The sequence below is a fragment of the Tamandua tetradactyla genome, chromosome 13 (assembly GCF_023851605.1).
Source record: "Tamandua tetradactyla isolate mTamTet1 chromosome 13, mTamTet1.pri, whole genome shotgun sequence".
Taxonomy (NCBI): Eukaryota; Metazoa; Chordata; class Mammalia; order Pilosa; family Myrmecophagidae; genus Tamandua; species Tamandua tetradactyla.
The window spans coordinates 56311145-56328764 of record NC_135339.1 but is presented as its reverse complement, the minus strand read 5'-3'; the positions used below and the strand labels follow the sequence as shown (position 1 = coordinate 56328764).

Below are 17620 nucleotides of genomic sequence, written 5' to 3'. Positions count from 1 at the left end.
CCTACAGCTTCCAGATGGGTCCCTGGACCGCCTAAGTCCTGTAACCTAAATGGCCCAGCCTCTCTAGAACATCAGATAGTTCCATCTCCCTATACCATATTATAGACAGACCCTGCCAACATGGAAAAATTAGAATAGTCATACCCAAATAACCCTAAAGAGGGATAAAAAGATTTACTCATCGTGCTGGGCACTAGTTGGACCCTTTCTATTTAAATGTCATCATATGGACGTTGTTTCTCTGAGGATATTTAGTTTTTCCAGGAAAGACATATCCAGTATTCTGTAGCTGGCTCTTGGGTTCCTGTGAGCAGAATGTGAAAGGGGCTGAGGGTCTCCATGCCGTGTGTGGAGCTTAGAAACCCGGATTCTAGTACAAGACCTTGTACTGATGGATTGTTTTTCCTTCACCTTGCTGACTCAGCAGTTACTTAATAATGATAGTGTGAGATTTGACTAGTCCCTAAAGTAGAGAAATATTTGTGATAGGATACTGAAGGAACATCACTGGAAGAAGAGAAAAGCAGAGCAGAGACTCAATAGTCTCTGCTCAAAAGAAAAGATTGCTCTAAAGAGAGCTAGTGAATTTGTTTTTTTTCAAACTTTTCTAAATTACATTTTAACCAACTGGTGTTGCATCTTTAACAGTTCCTGTTTGTTTTGAAAGTTACAATATATAAGGAATTATACAATACAGAGTTACATAAGATTCTCAGACAATATGGTCCATCTCTTAAATTAATATGTTACCAGGACAGGAAAGTCCAATAGTCCAGAGAGGTGGACCAAGCCTAACCTCTGCCACTCACGGACTGTGTGTTCTTGGGAAGGCATTGAATACCTGAGGTTTTCTTTCATCACCTCTAGAAATGGGAATACTTTTATGGAGGTGACCATTGTGATGACTAAAAGAGATATAAAGCATGTAAAAATGCTTTGTACATTGCCTGGTTCCCTGTAGTAATATGTGATAAAAAAAACTTTGAAAATACCAAAGTAATAATGTATTTAAAAATAATTTCTCAAAATGATTGAAAACCAATCTGATAGTGCTTCACAAAAAAAAAAGCTTTGAAAAAAAAACTATATTCCCATTAGTAGCTTGTTGTGAAGTGTTGAGATTCTGTCGTGTTACACTCGTGCTGTCTCCCAGGTCTGCACGTGGTGGTGTCCTGTGCTGCTGCTGTGTTGGGAGCAGTCCCTGTCTCCCATCTCCCCCCTAAGGCCACACGGTGCTGTTCCCCTAGAACCTCTTTTCCTTGCTTCACAGAAGTCATTGGTGGGGTGGGGTGAGGACGTTGGGAAGGGGAAAAGCCCTTGTCTCTCAGTCTTCCCTGCTGACTTTCTCTGAAGCCAGGTTTCTCTGTAATGGGCTGAGCATATTTCACCCCCACTACGATGGGGAATGGAGCAATCAGCCCCTTGGTTTCTTGTGTGGCTTCCTAGGAGCACTTGCGACCCAGTGTATCAGAAAGGGGCTCCTATGTGGTGTGAAAGGCATAAGTGGGTGGTACTTTCATTGTAACTGATGATTTTTGTTTACTAATATTGTCCTCTTGGCAGTTAGGTTGCATTAGATGGTGCCTTTCAATGGTGCCCAAATGGCTAGTTCAGATCCCTGCATTGTACTAGTTGTCAATGGGAAAATCTCCATATTTTCCCTCATTTATAAAATAAAAAACAACGATATTATTCTCCAGGTTTATTTGAGGAGTTCAATGGGAAAGTGTGTGGAGAGTTGCTTATCACATTGTGATTATGCAAAAAAAAATGATTTTTCCCATTCAGTGTGAATGCATTATTCTTGCTATTTTTAATATATCCAGCTGTAACAGCTAATATAGTACCTTAAAATATTTCAAAACATATGTGTTTTCAAGGACAGGTATTACAATTTCAGCTGAAGTCATAAGAGAAAGATACCTTCTTTGTAAAGCAAGGATTTAATCACACGTATTGCCCTAAATATTATCTCATCGTAGTATGTCATCATGAGCATTCAGAATAGTAGCATTAAAAAAAATAGTCATCTGTTCTAGTGGTTTTTCATCCTGGCTCATATTGCAATCATCTGGGAGGTTATTAATAAATATATCAATGCCTGATCTCCTCTCTAAAGTTGCCAGATTTTGCAAATGAACACACATGACATACAGTTACATTTGAGTTTCAGATAAATTTGGGATATTTTGGGTGTTTGAAAACAGGTATCTGGGCCACTCAAGAACATCCACTCAACTGAAACCCCTCTTCTGAGAAAAGCAGGTTTTCTTTTTCTTTCTTTACTAAAATCTTCTGTACTTTTATAATTCCTCCAAATTCGTAGAGATGCACTCGTTTGATATTTAATGGCCAGCCAAAGTCCACTTGGAAAAGACCTAAGTTGATGTAGGTGATGAGCCACTGTAACGGTTGGTAGAGCACAGGTCAAGGGGGCACTGGGTGTTTATAAGGCATTCAGTTCCAAGTTTACCAGCTGCCGTAGGAGAAAGGAAACGTTCCGATGGATCCAATTTTGGTCCTACTGCTGTGTCTCTCGTGTTTGCTCGTCCTTTCACTCCTGAAACAGAGCTATGGGAAAGGGAGGCTCCCTCCTGGCCCCAGTCCTCTTCCAATTATTGGAAATCTCCTCCAGTTAAATCTGAAGAACCTCAGCAAATCCCTAGGCAATGTAAGCATGCCTGATGTTCTTCCAGGGGCTTGTAAGGGGAAAGTAGCATAGCTCTGCACTGCTAAATGAAATGTGTTCTTTGAGGTCAACTGTTAAAATAGATCATTATATTACTGAGCAATTGTAATGCTAATTTTCAGACCTGTCATTGTCAACAATAATTGAATAAAGTAATGTGGTTTGCAGGAAGTAAGACATAGAAAGCCTGGATGGAAAGAATAGAAACAGTGAAGTTGTGAAATTGCCACATCAGGGCTTTGCCTTCAATGATTTTTCCATGGTTATGGAATGGCAGTCTCTGTGATTTGTGTAGTTTTGTTCAAAAAGGTATATTTTCTCTTGCATTGGTGTATCAAGAAGCTGGGAAGGTTGGGAACAGTGTTCCCAGCAGGGAGATGCATTGTATAGAATTCCTGATATTCCAGAATCACTGATATTATATAGAGTTCCTGGGGGCATGGTGATAACATTAAGAAAGTAGACTTTAAGTCAATCATTATTGTTTACAAACTCTATAATATATACACTTTTAATTAAATAAAACCTTTTATTGCCTCTCCCATGCAATAAACCATTTGGGAGTTTAATGTTAAAGGGTGTGGTAAATTGCTTAGCATGTATTAATCACATAAGTAATGATTTTCCAACTCAGTGTGGATGCATTATTCTTGTGATTATATATATATGCAGTTGTAACTGTTAATATGACACCTTAAAATATTTCAAAAGATATCTCTTTGCAAAGGCACCCCCAGCTCCATTTCCTTAGACTGCCTCTAAAGCAGTGTGTTTTGTTGAGATTTGTTACAAAAAACATTTCAAAGGATGAAAATTATGGTTGAAATCAAGGAAAGAGCCAGGCTTTAGTGCCAGAGGAAGTGAGCTAATCAATCAGGTGCTGACATATCCTGCAGAGGGCTCTGGGGTGCAGATGCTGGAGGAGGGAAGAAGCTGGTCTTCCTGTAGCTGCTTTTAACTAAACAACCATCGCTGTCCTCCCACTTTTTCTGTGTTGGTGTCACTGGGGGTTCTCAAACTGGGTCTGGGTGATTATTTAAAATAGAGTTTTATAGGGCTTATCATAGCTCTACTGAATCTGAATTCCCAGGGCCAGAGCCCAGCAACATGCATTTTGAATGCCCTTCCTGATGATTCTGGACTGTCAGCTTAGGCACTGGTTCCCAGGCAGGTACAGGAGATGACACATTCCTTAGGCTTTAGTTGGGCCAAACAGGATTTGAATTCTGCTTTTCTACTTTTTAGAGTTATGGCCCTGGGACAGATCCATAAACTCTCTGAATCTCGGTTTTGTCATATGTAGAATAGGGATAGATAACCTTATCTTGAGAATTTGTTAAAAGCATGGTTGAAATAGGGTTTGTATCAAGTTCCTAGACTTATTTCTAGCACACACTGGGCATCCCATGAATAGCAGATTATGGGGACTATATATACAAGAAATGTTTGATATTGTGGGTGCAGATTAAGAGTATCAATGGTACAAATTGATATCAATCTGAGTCACATACAACCATTCCAGGCCAAATAAATGCCTTTGTGATTAATGTTTTCCCAATTTTTTGGTTCACAGCTAGTAAAATTCTATGGCCCCGTGTTCACAGTGTATTTGGGCATGAAGCCCTCCGTGGTGTTGCATGGGTATGAGGCCATAAAGGAAGCTCTGATTGACCATGGAGAGGAGTTTTCTGGAAGGGGAACTTCCACAGTGCTAGAAAAGCTCAAGAAGTACTTGGTAGGTGTGTGTGTGTGTGTGTAATAGTAGCCTACAAAAGACCAGATTAAATTCATATTCAAATATCAGAATACTGCACAGCAAGAAACCATCCACTAATTGAATACTGATTTTTTTTTACTTTCATTCTTTCCTTTTTCTCGAAAGTTTATTTAATGAGCATTTTGTTCACATGCCATACAATCCATCCAAAGTGTACAATTGATAGCTGTCAATAAAATCACAAAGTTGTGCATGCATAACCACAATCAATTTTAGAACATTTTTATTACTCCAAAAAGAAAAACTCCATATCCCTTCGACCCTATTGTTGACTCTTAGCATTGTTTAGTAACTTTTTTACAATTGATGAAAGAATATTAAATGCTACTATTAACTATAGTCCATAGTTTACATTGGACATATTTTCCCCATATACCACCGTATTATTAACACCTTGTAATAGTGATGGACACCCGTTAGAGTTCGTGAAAGAACATTCTTTTATTTGTACTATTAACCACAGTCATCATCCACAACGGGCTCACTGTGCTCTACGGTGCCATGTTTTATCCTCTAGCTTTCCTTCTAGTGACATACATGACCCTAAACTTACCCTTTCAATGACATTCATACACATAGTTCAGTGCTGTTAATTAAATTCACAAAACGTTTCATCATCACCACTATCCATTTCCAGACATTTACAGTCAACTTAATTAGAATTTCTGTACAAATGAGCATCAGTTTCCCATTCTCTATCCACATTCTATCTCCTAGTAAACTTTATTCTTGATTCTAACTCGGTAACTTTACTTATCATAATTAGTTCATAGTAGTGCAATTGCACAACATTTGTCCTTTTGTGTTTGGCTTATTTCACAACATAATATTCTCAAGGTTAATCCATGTTGTCACATGAATCAGGACTTCATTCCTTCCTATAGCTAAATAATATTCTATGACATGTATGTACCACACTTGGTTTATCCATTCATTGGTTGATGGGCACCAAATAGTGCTACCATGAATGTAGGTGTGAAAATGTTTGTTCACATCTCTGCTTTCAGTTCTTCTGGATATATACATAGTGGTCTGATTGCTGGATCATAAGGCAATTCTATTCTTAGCTTCCTGAGGAACTACTAAACTGTTTTCCACAGTGTGTGCACCTTTTTACTTTCCTACCAGCAGTGAATGAGTCCTCCACATCCTCTCTGACACTTGTAGTTTTCTGTTTTTTTTTTCAATAGTGGTCTCTTTAGTAATTGTGAAATGATCACTCGTTGTGGTATTGACTTTTATTTCCCTATTAGCTCATTATATTGCATATCTTTTCACATGTTTTTTTAGCCATTTGTATTTGCTTTTTGCAACAATGTCTATTCAAGCCTTTTTCCCATTTTTAGAATTAATTGTGTTTTTTATTATTGAGTTATGGGATTTCTTTGTATGTTCTGGATATTAAAACCATATTTTGTATGTGGTTTCCAAATATTTCCTCCCATTTTGTAGGCTGCGTGTACTTTCCTTTCCTGCCCAGCACATGGCGCTCCTCAGATAACTTTCCCTCTGCCATGTTTACTTTCCCTCCACTGCCCTCCACTGTTCTTATTCTTGGAAAGGAGCTTCCAGGTCTTTCTCCATCTGTAGCAGCCAGCCAGGGGCCAGACTCAAGGTGGCTCACCTTGAGGAAGGGGAATTTCCACCAGCCACCCCTTTTGAGAGAATTACTCAGGTTTTCTTTTTTTTTATTAAAAAAATATTTATTTTCAAATATTTTCAGAGTTACAGGACAGTTGCAAAAATAATACCAGCCCCACACAGAAAACTCCAAAATAACCTACTGACACGTCAAAACACAACCACCTCCGGTCTTTCTTCTGTTCGATCACAACCCAGTGGAAAGACATCATTATTTCCATGCTTATGTATCTATATCCTACCTGTTCTAGTTTGCTAGCTGCCAGAATGCAACACACCAGAGACAGATTGGCTTTTAATAACAGGGGATTTATTTTGTTAGTTTTTCAGAGGAAAGGCAGCTAACTTTCCACTGAGGTTCTTTCTTACGTGGGAAGGTACAGGATGGTCTCTGCCGGCCTTCTCTCCAGGTCCCTGAGTTCCAACAACTTTCCCTGGGGTGACTTCTTTCTGCAACTCCAAAGGCCTGGGCTGAGCTGCGAGTGCTGAGATGAGGAATGCCGAGCTGCTTAGGCTGTGCTAAGTTGTGCTCTCTCATTTAAGCACCAGCCAGTTAAGTCAAAAGTCATTCATTGCAGCAGGTATGCCTCCAGCCGACTGCTATGTATTAGCAACAGATGAGGTTCACATACCATTGGCTCAAGTCCACAGCAACAGAACTAGGTGCCTTCACCTGGGCAAGTTGACAACTGAATCTAACTACCACACTACCCCTCCATACTTTTACCCTAGCTCACTATTTTACTGTATTTATTTATTTGTGTGTTCTTCCTCCCCACTATAACATTGAGTCTTGAGGGCAGGACCATATCCTTTACTAAGCACCTTGCATGGACTTAATAAATATTTGTTGAATAAATGAATATAAAACAAAGACCATCAAATGATCTGAGCAATCTTTCGAGCATCTGATTTATAAAAAAATGCAACAAATCTTTAAGTGATATTTTTAAAACAGCATCAAAAAGTGAGCACATTTAATAACATTCAATTAACTCATAGCAGTATGTTTAATAAACTAGTAACAGAGAAAGTCAGTTGAAGGAAGGCAGAGAACTTTTGTCTTGTAAGGACTAGTATTGAGGGGCTCCCTAATCATCTGGCATCCATTTGATGTTGTACCTATGGTTAGAAATGTACATGATAAGCACTCAGGACATCTTTTGGATTCTTTGCTTAAAGTCCCAGTCAGTCGTGGCCACAATATAACCCTTGTGCTGAGTTACTCTCTGTACTAAGCAGTCATCTGCATAGGTTCCTTTGGGCGTGCACGGCAGTCACTCAAATCTTCGATCCTTAGCGATCCTTAGAGCCATTTGGATCTTCTATTCCAATTTCTCAATTTTAGCCATTATGTAGTCAGTTATACGAAGGATACACTTGGCATACAAACAGTCCAGCATTGACTGCACTAAATCCAGTTTGGCTTTAATGGAAAAGTTGATAAAATTGGTATGGACTAGGATGTGGTAAGGTGGGCTCAGCTGTGTATTATATTGGAAGAATAAGCTGGAAGAGTGTTGGGACACTTCTCTTTCCTTGAGTGCACTGGGATCTTTCTTTTTAGGTTTTAATCTGTCCTTTTCTTTAAGCCTCTGATCTCAGAGACTAAGCATTCATTTCATGGTCGCATGCTTGCTTGTTATGTTGTGCTTCCCCATGTTCATGGCGCACTCTCATTCTCATTTCCGGAATCACCTGCAGTATGACCCTTTTAGTCATTCACATGCTGTTTCCATCTACTCAGTTTTTTTTTTTTTTACCACAGCTTCTCAGTCTCTTCATCTTGCTCTTCCCTGGATGCTGTAGAGTGCTCCCCTGGCCTCCAGAGCCTCAGAACAGTTGTGTCAGATGGTTTCTGCCTGTCCAGTAGCTGTTTTTATAGGATAAGTGAGTCCTGTAGCTTCCCACTCCATCATCTTCTGCCAAAGATCATTGGATCCTTTTGAAACATGGAAAAATATAACTCAGTTTTTCATTTTGAACAATTAGGGATAAGGGTAAAGAGGTAGAAGGAGAGGATTAAGTAGAAGCAAAGAATGGTGGGACATGACCAGAGAAAGGATGGAGGTTATCTTGTCCTTCCCTTAAGTACCCCTCCCTGCCCCTAGATTGGACCAATGAGAGCTGTGATAGTTGCAGGTTATTTACACTAATATTATTTACACCAATTACACTAAGACATAGAACTTCCCTGACCTGGTCTTAAATCATCTATTATGAAAAAATGAATAAAAATGACCATGTGGAGTGGACCAGGGCAAGAAGCCTCAAGAGTTCTTAAAATGGGTATTTGTTCAGTCCAGATTATGGTGGATGTGGGACCAGCCTATCTGAATAGTCACATGAAGCAGTTTCTTCTCCTTTTGGAACTGGCATCCACTAACCATGGTTGACAAGGCAGACCCTTAAGTCCACCTATATGGCTTTCTTGACTATCTGGTCTGAGTATGTAGCTGTGTAACTTTGGGTGAGTTCCTTCATGATTCTCCGTCTTACCCATTCATACATAAAAAATGGGAATAGTAATAGCAACCACTTCCTAGGGCTCTTTCTAGGATTAAATGAGATAGTCCTGTTTTGTTGGCAGGACAGTACTGGACATAATAACGTCAGAGCTGGTTGTACTGTTCACCTGGATCCCTAGTGAACCTGCCCTGGTCTTGACAGCTGAGGAGATGGGAGTTGCTCTTCCATAGAGTTCTCATAGCTCAGTCCTGCCAAATTTCCTGTTCTCCAGTTGTCCTACCTCAAGGAAGCTCACTTGGCTCTTACACATTCTTTTGATTGTGAAGCTTCCAAAGCAGAAGATATAGAAGAGTATAGAGTAAGAGTAAAATGTCTTTGTGAAGGGTTGGGAGAACTTACCCCTTCTCAGCAAAATTCCCTGCATAAAATCCTCCGTCAGTGCAAAATTTCTGGTTGACCAGATTTCAGGAGAGAATTCCTCAAAGAATTGATGGTGCTTTTCTCACAGCCATCATGATGGTGAGATCTCGGGCCAGGTATTTTCCTTTCTGAGCCTCAGTGTCACATCTGTTCAATGGGGATAATAGTATTGCTTTTGGTTTGATGAGGTTCAGATGCGACAGTGGAGGAAAGAGGCCTCCTGTAGTATGTGTGTGTATTGTGGGTGGTGGGACCATTACAAATGCCAGTTGGAGCACTTCTGGCAGAGGTTGTCATATGGGCATCCCAGCCAGGTCTTTCCTCCTAGGACCTCCTTCCTGGAACACCACATTGTACTAGATTTCTATGCCTGCTAATAAAATTACCCCAAAATTAATGGCTTAAAACTTCACACATTTATTATCTTACAGTCTGCATGTATCCGACTTTTCTGTAGGAACATCTTCTAACCACAAGTGGTAAAAACTCTCAGCATTTAAGGACTCATATGATTAGATTCCATCTACCCTATAAACCAGGATATTTTCTCCGACTCAAGGGCCTTAACATAAGCAGATCCACAGATCCCTTTGCCATGTCAGGTAACATGGTCACAGGTTCCAGGTTTAGGAGGTGGAGACGTGCGGGGCCATTATTCTGACCCCCACACCTTTGAAGGAGGAACTTCTCCTGTTTCCCATCCTGGTAGGAATCATTTTCACCAATGGAAAAACATGGAAGCAAATGCGGCGCTTCTCCCTCATGACCCTGCGGAATTTCGGGATGGGGAAGAGGAGCATTGAGGACCGCGTCCAGGAGGAAGCCCGCTGCCTTGTGGAGGAGCTGAGGAAGACCAACGGTGGGTGACTCTTTCCTCTGTCACGACCTCACCACACTCATCTCTCCTCTGCTACGGCCTGGGGAGAACTGCAGCAGCTGCTGACCTTTCTGAGGACTGGCTAAGTTAGCCCTCAGCTGGGGGGCAGGAAGCTTCTCTATGTGGGTGCCCATGTGATTGTAGGTACAGTGAGGATATAAAAGCCTCATTTAATTGCATCATTATTCAAGCTTTCATTTTTTTTACTCGAAATATCCTGATAGTAGGAAATTATGAGATATATTTTCATTATCACAAAAAACAGGGACAAACAAAATCCTGGGCCAGGCAGCCAGTATTTTACATATAAAGGGACAGCAAGAAAGAATTTTAGGCTTAGGAGCCAAGAGGCAAAATGTGGGATATCATGTGTGTACTTTGTAACTGTAGGACCTGTAACTATTTAAAATATACCACTGAAAAATGTAAAAACCATTCTAAGCTCACATATCTTCAGAAAACACACGTTAGAGCTATCCTTGTAGAGTACAGTTTTAAAACAATAAATGTAAGTGCTTTAATTATTCGCTATTGTTCTTTTTCAGATATTTCAAGATAACATTAAAAATTAATGAAGATACGCATACATAATGACCAATGTGACAACTTACAACTCACTGTGTCTGGCTCTAGCAGCTTTTACCTGGAGGGCAGATTGTGGGAGGAGGGTCACCCTGGAGAGGACTTTCCCAGGGAGGATTTCCCAGCTAAGGCAGGGGCAGGGACCCACAAAGGGGATGCAGATCAGTGCCAGAAAGCCCTGGGCGGAGTCAGGAAAGGGGCCTTAAAGCCTTTGGGTGTCAGCTTCCCAGAGCTGCACTTTCATGGCCTGCCCAGCAGATGGCAGACTTCGGTGAAGTTTGCAGTGTTGGGAAACCCTGATCCTTAAACCTCCATCTCTTTGCTCCTATCAGAGATGGGTTGAAACAATAGTTGCTGGTCCCTGTGCAGGACGGGCTGAAACTGCTATTCATAGCTGGATCCCCGAGATTTAAATTTGCTAATTGAAAGCCATGATCAGTGCTCATCCATACCCTCTTTCACCCCATTCTTCAGGAAAAGGGTTTTTATGTCCATTTCCATCTGCAGAACTAGTCAGGGACCAGACCCCTGCTGGGTCTTCTCCAGAGTGGGTGTGGACACCTGGCTGCTGTGTAAAAGTTACTCACAGTTTTTTATTGCAGTTTCTCAGTCTCTTTGTCCCGCTCTTCCCTGAGTGCTGTGGAGCGCTCCCCTGACCTCCAGAGCCCCAGAACAGTTGTTTCAGACTGTTTCTGCCAGTCTCCTAGCTGTTTTTGTGGGAGAAGTAGCTCCCTCTGCTGCCATCTTCTTATCTATATAAGGGATTTTAAAAATAGCTTCACTTATTACGTGTTTGGTTTGCCTGCAGATTCACAGGGTTACAGAATAGTGTGAGTAAGTCTGCAGTGCCAGGCTGAGCCATAGTGGAGCCTGAAGGAACAGAAAAGATGTCCACCCCTATATTCAGGTTTTAATGGTTGTTTTTTTTAATGGGTAATGGTTTTAATGAAAATATTATTGATGAATTTGCTTGCTTTAAAGTCAAGAAAGTAAAATTAGGATCAATTCTGTTTTTTTTTTATAAGTAAAACATTTGATCTTGAAATTATGAATTTTTCATTTTTTTATTAATTAACGGAAAAAAGAAATTAACCCAACATTTAGAAATCATACCATTCTACATATGCAATCAGTAATTCTTAACATCATCACATAGATGCATGATCATCGTTTCTTAGTACATTTGCATCGGTTTAGAAGAACTAGCAACACAACAGAAAAAGCTATAGAATGTTAATATAGAGAAAAAAAATAAAAGTAATAATAATAGTAAAAAAAAAAAAAGACAAACAAACAACCGGACAGACAAAAACAAAAACAAACAAACAAACAAAACCTATAGCTCAGATGCAGCTTCATTCAGTGTTTTAACATGATTACTTTACAATTAGGTATTATTATGCTGTCCATTTTTGAGTTTTTGTATCTAGTCCTGTTGCACAGGCTGTATCCCTTCAACTCCAATTACCCATTATCTTACCCTGTTTCTAACTCCTGCTGGTCTCTGTTACCAATGACATATTCTAAGTTTAATCTCTAATGTCGGTTCACATCAGTGGGACCATACAGCATTTGTCCTGTAGTTTTTGGCTAGACTCACTCAGCATAATGTTCCCTAGGTCCATCCATGTTATTACATGCTTCATAAGTTTATCCTGTCTTAAAGCTGCATAATATTCCATCGTATGTATATACCACAGTTTGTTTAGCCACTCATCTGTTGATGGACATTTTGGCTGTTTCCATCTCTTTCTAATTGTAAATAACGCTGCTATAAAAATTGGTGTGCAAATGTCTGTTTGTGTCTTTGCTCTTAAGTCCTTTGAGTAGATACCCAGCAATGGTATTGCTGGGTCGTATGGCAATTCTATATTCAGCTTTTTGAGGAACCGCCAAACTGCCTTCCACAGTGGTTGCACCATTTGACATTCCCACCAACAGTGGATAAGTGTGCCTCTTTCTCCGCATCCTCTCCAGCACTTGTCATTTTCTGTTTTGTTGATAATGGCCATTCTGGTGGGTGTGAGATGATATCTCATTGTGGTTTTGATTTGCATTTCTCTAATGGCCAGGGACATTGAGCATCTCTTCATGTGCCTTTTGGCCATTTGTATTTCCTCCTCTGAGAGGTGTCTGTTCAAGTCTTTTTCCCATTTTGTAATTGGGTTGGCTGTCTTTTTGTTGTTGAGTTGGACAATCTCTTTATAAATTCTGGATACTAGACCTTTATCTGATATGTCATTTCCAAATATTGTCTCCCATTGTGTAGGCTGTCTTTCTACTTTCTTGATGAAGTTCTTTGATGCACAAAAGTGTTTAATTTTGAGGAGTTCCCATTTATTTATTTCCTTCTTCAGTGCTCTTGCTTTAGGTTTAAGGTCCATAAAACCGCCTCCAATTGTAAGTTTCATAAGATATCTCCCTACATTTTCCTCTAACTGTTTTATGGTCTTAGATCTAATGTTTAGATCTTTGATCCATTTTGAGTTAACTTTTGTGTAGGGTGTGAGATATGGGTCTTCTTTCATTCTTTTGCATATGGATATCCAGTTCTCTAGGCACCATTTATTGAAGAGACTGTTCTGTCCCAGGTGAGTTGGCTTGACTGCCTTATCAAAGATCAAATGTCCATAGATGAGAGGGTCTATATCTGAGTACTCTATTCGGTTCCATTGGTCAATATATCTATCTTTATGCCAATACCATGCTGTTTTGACCACTGTGGCTTCATAATATGCCTTAAAGTCAGGCAGCGCGAGACCTCCAGCTTCTTTTTTTTTCCTCAAGATGTTTTTAGCATTCGGGGCACCCTGCCCTTCCAGATAAATTTGCTTATTGGTTTTTCTATTTCTGAAAAATAAGTTGTTGGGATTTTGATTGGTATTGCATTGAATCTGTAAATCAATTTAGGTAGGATTGACATCTTAACTATATTTAGTCTTCAAATCCATGAACACGGTATGCCCTTCCATCTATTTAGGTCTTCTGTGATTTCTTTTAACAGTTTTTTGTAGTTTTCTTTATATAGGTTTTTTTGTCTCTTTAGTTAAATTTATTCCTAGGTATTTTATTCTTTTCGTTGCAATTGTAAATGGGATTCGTTTCTTGATTTCCCCCTCAGCTTGTTCATTACTAGTGTATAGAAATGCTACTGGTTTTTGAATGTTGATCTTGTAACCTGCTACTTTGCTGCACTCATTTATTAGCTCTAGTAGTTTTGCTGTGGATTTTTCTGGGTTTTCGACGTATAGTATCATATCGTCTGCAAACAGTGATAGTTTTACTTCTTCCTTTCCAATTTTGATGCCTTGTATTTCTTTTTCTTGTCTAAATGCTCTGACTAGAACCTCCAACACAATGTTGAATAATAGTGGTGATAGTGGACATCCTTGTCTTGTTCCTGATCTTAGGGGGAAAGTTTTCAATTTTTCCCCATTGAGGATGATATTAGCTGTGGGTTTTTCATATATTCCCTCTATCATTTTAAGGAAGTTCCCTTGTATTCTTATCTTTTGAAGTGTTTTCAACAGGAAAGGATGTTGAATCTTGTCAAATGCCTTCTCTGCATCAATTGAGATGATCATGTGATTTTTCTACTTTGATTTGTTGATATGGTGTATTACATTAATTGATTTTCTTATGTTGAACCATCCTTGCATACCTGGGATGAATCCTACTTGGTCATGATGTATAATTCTTTTAATGTGTTGTTGGATACGATTTGCTAGAATTTTATTGAGGATTTTTGCATCTATATTCATTAGAGAGATTGGTCTGTAGTTTTCTTTTTTTGTAATATCTTTGCCTGGTTTTGGTATGAGGGTGATGTTGGCTTCATAGAATGAATTAGGTAGTTTTCCCTCCACTTCAATTTTTTTGAAGAGTTTGAGGAGAGTTGGTACTAATTCTTTCTGGAATGTTTGATAGAATTCAGATGTGAAGCTGTCTGGTCCTGGACTTTTCTTTTTAGGAAGCTTTTGAATGACTAATTCAATTTCTTTACTTGTGATTGGTTTGTTGAGGTCATCTATTTCTTCTTGATCAAAGTTGGTTGTTCATGTCTTTCCAGGAACCCGTCCATTTCCTCTAAATTGTTGTATTTATTAGCGTAAAGTTGTTCATAGTATCCTGTTATTGCCTCCTTTATTTCTGTGAGGTCAGTGGTTATGTCTCCTCTTCCATTTCTGATCTTATTTATTTGCATCCTCTCTCTTCTTCTTTTTGTCAATCTTGCTAAGGGCCCATCAATCTTATTGATTTTCTCATAGAACCAACTTCTGGTCTTATTGATTTTCTCTATTGTTTTCATGTTTTCAATTTCATTTATTTCTGCTCTGATCTTTGTTATTTCTTTCCTTTTGCTTGCTTTGGGGTTAGTTTGCTGTTCTTTCTCCAGTTCTTCCAAGTGAACAGTTAATTCCTGCATTTTTGCCTTTTCTTCTTTTCTGATATAGGCATTTAGGGCAATAAATTTCCCTCTTTAGCACTGCCTTTGCTGCATCCCATAAGTTTTGATATGTTGTGTTTTCATTTTCATTTGCCTCGAGGTATTTACTAATTTCTCTTGCAATTTCTTCTTTGACCCACTCGTTGTTTAAGAGTGTGTTGTTGAACCTCCATGTATTTGTGAATTTTCTGGCACTCCGCCTATTATTGATTTCCAACTTCATTCCTTTATGATCCGAGAAAGTGTTGTGTATGATTTCAATCTTTTTAAATTTGTTAAGACTTGCTTTGTGACCCAGCATATGGTCTATCTTTGAGAATGATCCATGAGCACTTGAGAAAAAGGTGTATCCTGCTGTTGTGGGATGTAATGTCCTATAAATGTCTGTTAAGTCTAGCTCATTTATAGTAATATTCAGATTTTCTGTTTCTTTATTGATCCTCTGTCTAGATGTTCTGTACGGTGATGAGAGTGGTGAATTGAAGTCTCCAACTATTATGGTATATGTGTCTATTTCCCTTTTCAGTGTTTGCAGTGTATTCCTCACGTATTTTGGGGCATTCTGGTTCGGTGCGTAAATATTTATGATTGTTATGTCTTCTTGTTTAATTGTTCCTTTTATTAGTATATAGTGTCCTTCTTTGTCTCTTTTAACTGTTTTACATTTGAAGTCTAATTTGTTGGATATTAGTATAGCCACTCCTGCTCTTTTCTGGTTGTTATTTGCATGAAATATCCTTTCCCAACCTTTCACTTTCAACCTATGTTTATCTTTGGGTCTAAGATGTGTTTCCTGTAGACAACATATAGAAGGATCCTGTTTTTAATCCATTCTGCCAATCTATGTCTTTTGATTGGGGAATTCAATCCATTAACATTTAGTGTTATTACTGTTTGGATAATATTTTCCTCTACCATTTTGCCTTTTGTATTATATATATCATATCTGACTTTCCTTCTTTCTACACTCTTCTCCATACCTCTCTCTTCTGTCTTTTCATATCTGACTCTAGTGCTCCCTTTAGTATTTCTTGCAGAGCTGGTCTCTTGGTCACAAATTCTCTCAGTGACTTTTTGTCTGAGAATGTTTTAATTTCTCCCTCTTTTTTGAAGGACAATTTTGCTGGATATAGGAGTCTTGGTTGGCAGTTTTTCTCTTTTATTAATTTAAATATATCATCCCACTGTCTTCTAGCTTCCATGGTTTCTGCTGAGAAATCTACACATAGTCTTATTGGGTTTCCCTTGTATGTGTTGGATTGTTTTTCTCTTGCTACTTTCAAGATCCTCTCTTTCTTTTTGACCTCTGACATTCTAACTAATAAGTGTCTTGGAGAACGCCTATTTGGGTCTATTCTCTTTGGGTGCGCTGCACTTCTTGGATCTGTAATTTTAGGTCTTTCATAAGAGTTGGGAAATTTTCAGTGATAATGTCTTCCATTAGTTTTTCTCCTCCTTTTCTCTTCTCTTCTCCTTCTGGGACACCCACAACACGTATATTTGTGTGGTTCATATTGTCCTTGAGTTCCCTGATACACTGTTTAAATTTTACCATTCTTTTCCCGATAGTTTCTGTTTCTTTTTGAAATTCAGATGTTCCATCCTCCAAATCACTAATTCTATCTTCTATCTCTTTGAATCTATCATTGTAGGTATCCATTGTTTTTTCCATCTTTTCTACTTTATCCTTCACTTCCATAAGCTCTGTGATTTGTTTTTTCAGTTTTTCTATTTCTTCTTTTTGTTCAGCCCATGTCTTCTTCATGTCCTCCCTCAATTTATCGATTTCGTTTTTGAAGAGGTTTTCCATTTCTGTTCGTATATTCAGCATTAGTTGTCTCAGCTCCTGTATCTCATTTGAACTATTGGTTTGTTCCTTTGACTGGGCCATATTTTCAATTTTCTGAGCGTGATCCGTTATCTTCTGCTGGCGTCTGGGCATTTAGTCTGGTTTCCCTGGGTGTTGGACCCAACAGGTTGAAAGATTTTTCTGTGAAATCTCTGAGTTCTGTTTTTCTTATCCTGCCCAGTAGGTGGCGCTCGTGGCACACGTTTGTCTGCAGGTCCCACCAGTAAAAGGTGCTGTAGGTCCTTTAACTTTGGAAAACTCTCGCTGTGGGGGAGGTTCGCCAGCCGAAGCGGCTTGGAAGAGTGCCAGGTGGCCCGGGGGTCCAAACGCGGGGAGGGTCGCCGGCCGCCGCAGCCCGGGAGAGCGCCTGTCCAAATTTCTTAGTCGGCCCGGGGCGCCAAGCATGGCGGGAGGGCGCCAGCCGCCGCGGCCCTGGAGAGTGCACCTTTCCCAGCCGGACCGGGGAGTCACGTGTTTGGAAGGGACCCCCCTGGTCACCGTTCTCCGTGGCCTGGGGATTTCTGATCCAAATCTCTCAGTTGGTCCGGGGGGCCTCTCGTGGTGGGGGCACCAGCCGCCGCGGCTTGAGTGTACCACCTGCCCAATTCTGCCAGCTGGCCCGGGAAGGAGGAAGGGAGTGACTCTGGCCACTTGCCGCCCTGCCCGGGGAAGCCCGCGCCCCCGGCGATCTCACCGGAGCGGGTTCTCTCAGCCAGTCAGCCGTTCCAGGATGGGGTACGCTGTCTTTTTGATCTCTGTCATGGATCCGGGAGCTGTTCTGTATCGTTTCTACTCCCCTAGTAGCTATTCTGGAGGAGGAACTAAGATCCGCGCGTCTTACTAAGCCACCATCTTCTCCGGAAGTCTGA

At 39.9% G+C, this 17620-nt stretch overlaps 1 protein-coding gene and 1 pseudogene across 2 annotated transcripts in view; one reads left to right on the top strand and one right to left on the bottom strand.

Moving 5' to 3' along the window:
- The first annotated feature begins 485 nt into the window (after window positions 1-485).
- The window catches only part of LOC143654037 (cytochrome P450 2C9-like), a 29210-nt gene continuing 12075 nt past the window's right edge, over window positions 486-17620 (top strand). Inside the window, exons 1-2 of one of the 2 annotated variants that reach the window (XM_077125498.1) lie at window positions 486-4424; window positions 9706-9855. In XM_077125498.1, coding sequence (XP_076981613.1) covers window positions 9741-9855 — 115 coding nt within the window. In that variant the 5' untranslated portion in view covers window positions 486-4424; window positions 9706-9740. Of the gene's footprint in view, window positions 4425-8681; window positions 9856-17620 lie in introns of those variants that run through there. The other variant, XM_077125499.1, reaches the window with a different exon arrangement.
- LOC143654038 (rRNA-processing protein FCF1 homolog pseudogene) lies at window positions 7181-7768 on the bottom strand (annotated as a pseudogene).